The 10,552-nt window shown below is 54.4% G+C and overlaps 1 protein-coding gene across 2 annotated transcripts; it reads right to left on the bottom strand.

The window, feature by feature from the left end:
• Positions 1-9,997, bottom strand: CXCR5 (C-X-C motif chemokine receptor 5). 2 transcript variants are annotated; one of them, XM_059070091.1, is made up of 3 exons: positions 9,941-9,997; positions 2,091-2,099; positions 1-1,068 (listed from the first exon to the last, which is right to left on the bottom strand). In XM_059070091.1, exons 1-3 carry the CDS (start codon positions 9,995-9,997, stop codon positions 1-3), a joined length of 1,134 nt encoding a protein of 377 aa, XP_058926074.1. The 2 variants fall into 2 exon arrangements, with proteins under 2 accessions (XP_058926074.1, XP_058926073.1); XM_059070090.2 differs by lacking the exon at positions 2,091-2,099.
• Positions 9,998-10,552: the final 555 nt, after the last annotated feature.

The raw sequence follows: 10,552 nt of genomic DNA, 5'->3' as shown, positions 1-10,552 counted from the left end.
CTAGAAGGTGGTGAGGGAGGTGGCATTCTCTGACTCCGAGAGGCTGCTCTTGCGCCAACTAGGGAAGAACTGGCAAAGAGAGGCAGGGCCGGCACAGCCCAGCTTGGTCAGAAGCCGCGACAGGTCACTGCGGAACTTCACGCCGGCAAACGTGTAGAGCATGGGATTGAGGCAGCAGTGGGCCAGGCCCAGGAACTCACTCATGGTGATGGCCACGGAGAGATAGCCATTGAACTCACAGCTACTCCCCAGGGCCTTCAGCCTCGTCAGGGTGTCCAGGAAGATAACGACGTGGTAGGGTGACCAGCAGAGAAAGAAGACACTTGTCACAAGGATGGCCACCCTGACCGCCTTCTGCCGCTGAGGACGCCGCTGGGCCTGGCACAGCCGGTGCACCACCCCGACATAGCACCACGTCATCACCAGCATTGGCAGCAGGAATCCTCCGATGTGATAGAGAAAGCGGGAGGTGAACCAGGCGTTGGTTTCGGCCTGGTTCTCTTGGGGGAAGGTGCAGTGTGGCAGGGAGTCGTTGTAATGGGGTTGACTGACCTTGGCGAAAAGGATCTCTGGCAAGGCGAAGAAGACGCCCGCCAGCCAGATGGTTGCACAGGTGATGTGGATGGAGAGGAGGCGGCGGTGGCGGTAGGCGTGGACGGCGTGGACGATGGCCAGGTAGCGGTCCACGGCGATGCAGGCCAGGAGCAGGCTGCTGCAGTAGAAGTTGATCTTGTGCAGAGAAATCACGGTTTTGCAGAGGAAGCTGCCCAGGACCCAGCCCACGGAGCCCTCGGCCACAGCAAAGGGCAGGATGAAGACCAGCAGGAGGTCGGCCACGGCCAGGTGGAACAGGAAGGTCTCGGTTGAGCTGCGCGTTTGCCGGTGCCGCTCCAGGATCACCAGCACCAGGATGTTGCCCATCATACCCAGGAGGAAGATGAGGCCATAGGCCACGGGCACGAACACGGCCTTGAAGGAGGTCAGCAGGGGCCCCTCAACTGTGGAGCAGAGGTGATTTTCCATTGTGTGGGTCTCCATACTGTCGTTGTAGCTGCCTAATTCCTTGTACTGCAAGAGCAAGGAGACAGGAGGGTGGGAACTGAGAACCAGTGTTTCCTCTCAGAGAGGGACCCAGAGCCCCTGGTAGAGTAATCCTATCCCCCCAGGCTAACTGCTTTTGTCCCTGCACTCCCCGTCTGCCCAGGGACCGGACCGAATCCCAGTTTCCCTTTGTGTTCCTCAAACATATCACAGTTGCCTTTTCCAGCGTCAGTTTTCGCCTGTAAACATCCCTCACTGGGTAGTGTCAGAGGTGAAAGGAGTTATAGGGTGTGGATGTGCTTCATAAACTCTGAAGAGCTGGGCACCTGTAAGTCGTTTCTCGTTTGCGAGTCCTCAGGTGTGGAAGGGATGCAGCCGCAGGGGCTGGAATCAGGCAGGGCTTCCATTTGGGGGAATGGATCTGGTTGGGACAAAGAGCCATCTCTTCCAATTCTGAACAGAGCAGAGGGCGCTAAGACACTAGGATCCTGCCGAAGGGGTGGATGCTGATATGGCCTGCTGGCTTGCTCTCGGTTTGTCCCCTTGTTCTTTCGTTATGTCTGAAATTGTAGTAAGAGCCTCTTTTTTGTTTAATCGGCACGGCAAGCTCAAGGCACGTGACATTCCTGTTTCACCCATGTCTTGCCAGAGATCAGGTCTGCTTGAACCCACGCTGATGTAACTTCCACCACTACGCAGCACCGCCTGCCTGGCTGCCCTGCCCTCTACTCCCCATCACCAGCGAACTCCTCACTCTCCTCCCTTCTCTGTGAGGGGGGGGGGGGGAGGGGGGAGGGAGGGAGGTTTCCAAGTGAAGGGGATGTGCCCACTCTGTCTCCGGAAGCTCACTCCTCCCTTGCCTCCCCCTCCTCCCCCCCTCCCCCTCCCCCCCTCCCCACCCCTCCCCACCCCTCCCCACCCCTCCCCACGCCTCCCCACCCCTCCCCACCCCAGCACTCAGGTTGTTTACCCAGCTAACCGCAAAGGAAGGCAGGCTGCCTGTTTTCATACCTTTCACTCACAGCTGTCCCCCTGCACCTGCTCCTTACTTCCCAGCTCTGTTCTTCCCACCCCCTCCCCTAACCAGACCCCTCTCCACAGCATTTCAAAACCAATTATAACCAGCTTCTGTGGCTTCAAAAAGGCACTTCTGTAAACGATGAGCCCCAGGGAGAGAGAGGATGGGAGAGGGTACTGGGCACCCAGGTTCAGGGTGCTCCCACCCTGCCCTCCTTCCTGGAGAGCGAGGGTCCCACACAAGCAGAGGGCGGTTGTACTGCTACCCAGGGCCCCAGTTGTGGGTCATACACTTGCTCTCCATGGTGGGAAGACCCATTCCCCAACCTGGGCCTTTCCTTCCGGTTCCTGGGCCAGGTGGCTCTGGGAGGAGCGGGTGGGAGGATACATTAGCGCAGTGGCAGAGTCATAGGCTTGCCCGAGCCCAGCATCCCTCTGCCATCGCCCCAGTCTAGCCCCTCTTCACCCTAATGCTCAGGACTACTGTCTCCCCACGGTCCCATACTCACCGACTTCTCCGCTCTTATCCATCTCCTACACAGAGGACAGGATGAGTTTTTCAACCCACGAATACCATCACATCAGTGTCCTGCTTAAAATCTTTTACTGGTTCTCTGTTACCTCTAAGCAGTGGTTTTCTTTTCTTTTTGTCTTTATCTTTTTTTTTTTTTTTCAATTTCATAGAATTAAAAAAAATTTTATTGGAGTAGAGTTGGTTTAAAATGTTGTGTTAGTCATATTTAATAGCAAAGCCAGTTATAAGGAAAAGTCATGTTTGGGATCAAGTTCATCAATAGAAGATTGGAAGAAGCCAACCTCAGTGCATTCACACAGCAGAATACAGTGCAGCGCTCAAAAAGAGGTGACGTTTACCTGCACGTTCTCTTAGGAAGAGATGTTTACCATACATTACTAAATTTCAGAACTAATTGTGAGGCCTCCCATACAGCATAAGTCCATGGACTTTCTTTGCAGGTTTTACTGGGGTTGGGGGTGGGTGGGAAGGGAGGGAGCCTCCGGTCCTCCCGTCTTTAAACCAGACATCCTTGTCTCATGTGGTGTTTCACACATATGCTTTTGTTTACGAAAATGGTTCTGCTTTCACTGGAAGACCATGGACTTGCAGGGTGAGGTCTAAACTCCTCTACAGGGCCTTAACATTTTTGCAAACTGTATATTCCCCTGACCTTTCAAACCTTCTCTTCCACTTTATCCCTTTATCCCTCTCCTTCAGGTTCATCATTCTCCTGGCTGCCTGCCCCCATCATGCTGATACAATCCTGTCTCTAAAACTCTTCCTTTCACCCAGCAGTCCTTTCTTCCCAAGTCTGCCTATTGCTATGCTTCCTTCAAGGCCCCACTCAATCCCACCTTCCTATGTCCTTCCTAACTCTTCTGCGTGGAATTATATTCTCTCTTCTTCCATCATGCGTGCCTTTATTACCTCACTCAGGGTTGGGATGTCGGTGGCCTCCTTGGATGGTGAGCCCCTCGGGGGCAGGTCTCCTGTGTCTCCCTTACAAGGCCATGCGTTTTACACATGCCAGACATGCTGAGGATGTGTACTACACCCCTTGGAGAGCAGTTATCCCAGATAAGGCCAGGGGACCTCATATTCTGGGACTCTGGGGAAGTTCCTCCCTGTGCCTCAGCAGACTCAGACACTCCTTCTCACCCTTCTTCAGTTTTTGCCTCTTCCCAATGCTTTTGACAGCCTAGAGCCTATCTTGGGTTCTCTAACCATATTGGGAGTTATTTCCAACATCGTCATTGAATTCAACCATTTGATTCATCCTGGAATTCAGCAGGAGTTAAAGGGGAAAGCAGTGAGGTGAGCTGTTTTCATGCAGAGCAAAGCAATCGAGACAGAAGGAGAAGAGATGCAGGGTTTGGTGCAGTCAGCAGGGCTGGACTCCATCTACCTTGTGGTGGGAGCCTGGCCGTCCCACTGACCAGCGGAGGGCTTAGGTGCAGCCAGCCTGTCCGGTCCAGAACCAGTCAAGACCTGCCCTCTAAAGCATTCAGGTTGATTGGTTTGCCGCTCATTTAAAGTCAACACAGAGAGACAAGTCCCTAGGACCCCAGAGCCCCCATCTCCTGAGACCCAGGTTTAGAGGAGGGTTGGGAGTGGGGGGACTGTCTTTCCTTTCTTACCAAGAGGTCATGGTTCATCAGAGCGCTCAGACAGAGAGGAGAAGACAGAGGAAGCTGGTTTGAGGAGTGCTGAGAGATGGCGCTGCCTCTCAGCAGGAGGTGTCAAACAGACATCCTGGGGGCTCCGGAGTGGCACGTGTTAAAGCCACTTCCCACAGCCAGGGGGTCCCGCACACCTGCCCTTCCTCAAATCATGGAGAGAGGTGATGGAGCAAGGTCAGCTCTGGCCCACTGGGAAGTTAGGAATCAGGAATCCTGAATGCTGTGGGGAGTGAGTGCAGAAGGGAGCCCCCCAAGACTCACCCCCAGAGGGAGCTCAGGGTGGGCCACCTGGCCGAGCGCTCACACATTCTTTGCTATGAGGAGCTGCAGGAAGCCACGGCCCTCAAGCACACACACACTCTGATGGCAGCATGTATAGACTCAGACACGTGACTGCTGGGGCCATGACAACATGTGGCATAAGCAGGTACCCAGTGGACAGTAGCCTAACACAGGCCAGGCACCCAGGCCTCAAAGGAGGCAAGAAAACACGATGACGGGGATGAAGCTGCGGAGAGGGCAGGAGTGGGGACTAGAACATTCTGTGTCCTGATATTGAGGTGCCAGGAGAAGGGAGGATGGGGGGAGAGATCAAAGTGCTTGGAATTACAAATATTACTCTTCCTACCCCCACTCCACCCCTGTGCCCCTCCCTTCTTTGCTTCCTCAGGAGCCTCTGTAGGACCCAGGCCCCTCCCTGCATAATTAAGTCCTCCAAGCCCCATCTGACTTCAAATAATGAGGCTGTCTCACTGCCCTGCACTGGCCCGTGTGAAGCTCAGCAAACGTTTGCTGATGGGGCTCTGTGTCAGCAGGTGGGCAGCAGGTGTCTAGGACCTTCCTCAGGGGTCTGTCCTGGATCCTCTCCTCTTTTTCACTCTCAGCCCTGTCTTGGGTGATACGGCTGGGGGAGGCTTTCAGACAGACGGTGCAGAGTTCTCTACAACCTGGAACTACAGACCCAAACTGACCAGATGGAATTGATAAAGAAAAAGGTAGAGACCTAGACGCGGTTTAAAACTTCAACTCTTCAGGGACAGGTTGGAGAAGACCTGACTTAACAACTGTTTATGAGAAAAAGACCTGAGAGTTTGTTGACTGCAAGCTTCAGATGAGTCAACAGGGTGGCGTGGCTGCCAGCAGGGCTCTGTTACCTTATCTAGGTGAACAGAAACCTGTAGGTGGGTACCTGCCACCAAACCAGTTCGTTTGGGCTGGACGAGGGCGGCCAGCTGTTAAGGGGTCTGGAAATCCCCACCCTGGGGGGAGGTTTCCCGGTCCCGGGCTGTGGTGTCCAGGAGAGAGAAGACTTGGGTCCAGGAGAGCTGGCTCCTTCAAGGACTGGAAAGAGCCCCCATGGCGAGAAGGCAGGATGGGCTTATTGTGTGAGGTCTTAGAGGGTAGAGCAGGAGAAATGGGCAGAGGTTGCGATTGGGGGTGTTTCAGTCAAAGGAGAAAGAACCTTCTAACAGGCAGAACTGTCCAACCATGGGTTGGGGCCCTTGGGAGGAAGAGGAATGTTTGAGGCCAAGTGTGTGGGAAGGGATTCCTGCTCTGGAAAGGAAGCTGGGCCCTGCCCTCAGATGCGCCTTGCTCACAGCTCCCAGACGCTCCTCCGAGTCTCTGGCTTTCATGCCCTGCCCTGCCCTGATCTGGTTCTCAGTGTCACCTTCATCTAGCTCAGCACCTGGGTGGGAGCCGTTGCTTCTCCAGCCTGTCTGTCCTGCGCTGAGTGAATGGGCCAGCCTGACTCGCTTCTCAGCCCCCAGGAAGGAGGCAGGGCTGCTGAGTTCTGGCTCATCCAGGCCCAACTCCAGGGCTCCAGGGGCCTGAGTCATACTTGCTGCAAGAGGCGTCTACAGACAGACGTGATTCATCACTCTGGCTATAGGGGACACACACAGGCTCCGTCTCCTTTTATGTCCCTGGCTGGATATTCCCAACCCAGAGTCAGGAGTCGTGAGTGGGACCGGCCAGGGGGTCTCTCATTCCAGCTTTCCATGGCTTGAGGGGTGCGGGGCTCTGGAGGAAGGAGGCTGGGCTGAGGGGCGAGGGCAGAGGACTTTATCTCTTCCCCACTCTTCCTTTAGAGGGCCCACACCCCCTAAAGACCCTCTGAGACTCTGGCTGGCCATTTGTCACATCTCCCCCCTCTCCCCACCCCCACCCCTGAGGAGCGAGCCCGCCAGGCTCCTCTTTCATCTCCACCCAAGGGTTTTGGCCATTATGAACATGGCACTACTCCGGGTGTGGTTCTGGGAAGAGACTTTAAGCTACCCCTACCTCTGCACTGAGTCTTTAGGTTTCAGGGGGTCCCCCTTAGCACCCCAGATCAAGTTGCACTTTGGGGACAGAGCCACACAGTCCGAGGGACAGGTAGACAGGTCTCTTAGGTGCGTAGGGCAACCTCTTGAAGCCATCTCCTGCGTCAGTACTGATTTGAAATATTTTGTCCCTTCGTTCCTGAAAGAATACACATTCTTGTGTCCTGATTCTCAGTGCTAAATTCATGGGCACTTTTCCTGCCATTGGGCCAGAGGAGTGGATCAGCCACAGTCGGTGTCCTCACTGAAGGCAAGGTTTCTTGATGGAGACTGTGGTCTGTGTGCCTGAGCCCAGACTTGCCCCAACACTGACCCCTCCCCAGGCTGGCCCTGGGTCTCTCCCTCATCTCTGACCCTTCCAATCACCCCCAGTTGGGGCTTCTTCCACTGGGGTTCCTCTGGGACTTTTGACCTGGTTTGGGAGGGGGTGAGCCTCCCTTCCCCCAAGGTAAACCCCAGAAACAGCCTGAGCTGGTTTTGGTTCCTCTTCTTCACACCTCCTTGATGAAATGGGACAGTGCATATGAATGGCCTTTGCGTCCTGTGATGCCCTGATCACGCTGAAGTCATAGTCTGTGGGGGGTCATCCCTGGGGAGGGGTCGGGGGAAGCCAGGCCCTGGGGCTGGACCAGCTTCACCCTGCTCTATAGCAGCTTCCCCTCCCGGCTGGTGTGCAGGGTGGGGCTGGAGGTGCAGTTTATGCCCGACCCCTGTAGGTGCCCCAGGTCCTAGGTCTGTCAAGAGGAGGCTGTGTGCTTTCAGATCCAGGTTCCTACGGACAGAGGTTTTCTAGGTCTGCCTAGATCCGCCTTCCCAGCAGGATGGGTCCCTGGCATGCCCACCCCAGGGACCTGGCTCCTAGTTTCTGGTACTTAGCCATCTAGAGTTTTTCCTGTTTGGATCCTCTGTTCATGGGAATTAGCAACCTATCTCAAGAAAATGGACATTTTAAACAGTGGATCTTAGAATGCAAGAGGAGGGAGGGAAGATAGGATGCCCAACCCTTGCTTTATGGCCAAGAGCCCCCAGTTCTTTACCCAGCATTGGAGTCTAGAACCCAGTGTTCTAGGACACTGAACTGATACTTGGTTTGGACCAGGAGAGGGAGAGGAATAGGAAGCCAAATAATAGAAGTGAGACTAACTCCAGAGAGAGTTAGTGTCTCCAGTTGAGACACTCAGCAGGGCAGCACAAATCAGTACATACTTACGGAGAAGCTACTGCGTACAAGACTCTTCTGCTGCCCCACCGTGCCAGGGCCCCTGTGCTGGGAGATACCGTCAGGGAGACTGTCAGAACTGCCCAGGGTCCTGCTGCGAGTGGTGGGGGTGCAGAGAGAGGGTCTGTACTTCTGAGGGGGCAACAGCCCTGGAGAGAGAGTGTATGGGAGGTGGGTGCAGACAGGATGAAGTGCTGCGGGCTGGCTGGAGAAAGGTCCAGGGACCGGATGCTCTTAGGACTCCTGGCTCCTGGCCCGACCCTGAGGGAGGGGGTTCAGGCCTGCAGGGATGCCTGGACCGAGACCACTCATTTGAGGCATGACATGAAGTGAGTCATTGCTCTCTCTCCCTGGGCTGCAGGTTTTCTGCGGTATGTGGGACATGCCCTGCTGTCCCCCTGCCCCCTGCCACCACCTGTCTCTAGTAGGTCACGCAGTGGAGTGAGGCGTGCAGTTAGGGGAACTCTTGAGGTTTCTCAGAAGCCAGAACCGGCCAGGTCTCGAGTTGGTTACTGTGATATCCAACTGGGTCAGGGCTCGTGGTCAGCTTGAAGCTTCGGGCAGAGGAAGATGTCAGGTGAGGCCAGGGGCCAGGGCTGGGGGCCAGGGTGGGAGCACGTTGCCTTGTCAGGGTTGTGGGGTTTTTGTCTGATTGGACTCAGGGCCAGCTTTATGGCCGTGAGACCAGTCCAGTCACGCAGGGCCCGGCACTTAGAAGAGCCCTGTGCTTGGTTTAGTGCTCTGCTGTCTCTATCGGGAAATTTTTAACAGAGGCCCTGCTTGTTCATTTTGCATTGGGTCCCACAAATTAAGCAGCAGGTCTGATTAGACTGATGGTTCTGGCTCTGCTTTTATTGGGGGGTTGGATCTGAGAAGACAGACCTTGGGTACTTCTCCCTTCCCCCACCTCCCCGTGCTCTGCTTAATGCTTCCAAGTCTTGGGATCTGGGCAAGTGAGAGGCAGACTTTTCCAAGCAAGTCTGGGAACACTGTTGGTGGAGTTATAGTATAGCCTCCAGTCAGGGGAGCTAGAGGGAGTTGGGGACCATGTCAGGGTGAGTTTAGGGCCAGGAGGGCTGGCAGGTATAGGAGAAAAGTTTTGGACCTTTTGAAAAGGATCCAGCCCAGAATTTAGCTCAGAGAGAAGTTTTTTTCCTAGCAGTGCCCTTGGCCATGGGGGAAAGGGAGTGAAGACTACGAGAAAATTTCCAAAAGATCCTTACAAGCAACCCTCTGCTGCTCTCACACAGGAGCCTTGGGTCTCTGGTTGAGTTGCTCCCTACATATATCTTTTGGGGACCCAGTAACAGCCAAGCCAACTGGGTTACTCTGCTTCACGAGACAGTCTTGGGTGGGTGGCAGAGAGTGACACTGAGGACTATTTTCTTAGACCACTGAAAAATACCTTATCTCTAGAGAGCCCGGTCCTCTGAGGGAGGCCACAATGTGCTCAGAGACACTTCTAGGATTCACACCGAGTTCTTCCACTAACTTGATACCAGCTTGGCACCCCCTACCTCCTGGCCCCAGCCCACTGGGGTCCTCTCCCTTGCTGACCATCTCCTTGGGTTTAGCGCATAATCATTGTCTATGAGCTTCTGGTGAGTAATATTTTTTTTTTCTTCTTGGCTAGCCCGTAAGCTAGTTAAGTGCCAAGAACAGGCTGTCACCTTCTCTATCCAAGAGAGAATGTGGTGCCCCGATGACAGAATCGTATAGCAAGAGATGAATAAACATACACTGATTGGTCAACTAGCAATGCCAGCCTCCTGATATTAAGAAAACCTCCAGAGTACTTTCCCGTCTACCCCGTATTCCAGCCGTATGAGATGAGGAGAGGAGCCCCTACTGAAGAATGGAGAGGCAAAGTGGCTTGTTCTAGGTCCTAGAGCGCGTCAGGGAGGATGTAGGACCTGGACCCATACTTCCAATCCCCTCTAAATAAAGGATGTCTATTTAAGGCAGCAGCTCTATTTTCCGTGGAATGAGAAATGAAACCTTAAAAGGCAGGCGCCGATGGGCTTGTCTAGATTCTGCTGATCCGTAGTGAGAGAGGACTGCATGTCTTTCCCCTCTTCCTTGGGCCCCGGGTGCAGGATATTTAGAATTCCTGGGCGGCCATAAGCCACCTGTCCCTACTCACCAGGTCCTCCAGATTGTAGTTCATGAGGTCCATGTCCAGGGTTAGGGGGTAGTTCATGGTTGTAGCCGTATGTCACCAGACTGGCTACTGCCTGATGTTGAGAGCTTCTCCGCCTGCTGACTATAGAGAGGTGGCAGCCGTCAGCTGCAAATTTAAACAAATGAACTGTGTGCTGTCTCCTGGGGCTGTGTAGGACCCGAGGCCTGTCTCACAACTCATCATTTTTTTTTTTTCCACTGGGTCTTTTGTGTTTTTTTGAAGAAAAAGGGAAAATCCCCACAGCATCAGTGCTAGTCAAGCATTTCAGCTTCTTTCCCGGCAATAGTTGTCGCAGTTGGGGCTTGTAACTGGTTTAAAGGCCGCCGCTCGCTTCTCCTCCCTGTATCTCCACCAGCCTCCCAACAGGGAGTTGTGCCTTGTAATGAAAACCACCACTTCGGTCGGGGGGCTTTGAGGGAAACTCCACGTAGAAGGGGAACAGGAGGTGAGCTCTTCCAGGCCTTCTCCTCCAAGCTGCCTCCAAACCCTCATCTGTCTCCCCACTAGGGCAACCCAGCCCCTAGTGTGCCCAGGGCTGAAAGTCCCTTGTCCTGGGAAACCCCTCAGTCCGAG

The sequence above is a fragment of the Kogia breviceps genome, chromosome 7, assembly GCF_026419965.1.
Source record: "Kogia breviceps isolate mKogBre1 chromosome 7, mKogBre1 haplotype 1, whole genome shotgun sequence".
Lineage (NCBI taxonomy): Eukaryota > Metazoa > Chordata > Mammalia > Artiodactyla > Physeteridae > Kogia > Kogia breviceps.
Note: the sequence above shows the minus strand (reverse complement) of the source record. Positions and strands in the feature narration are given on the sequence as shown.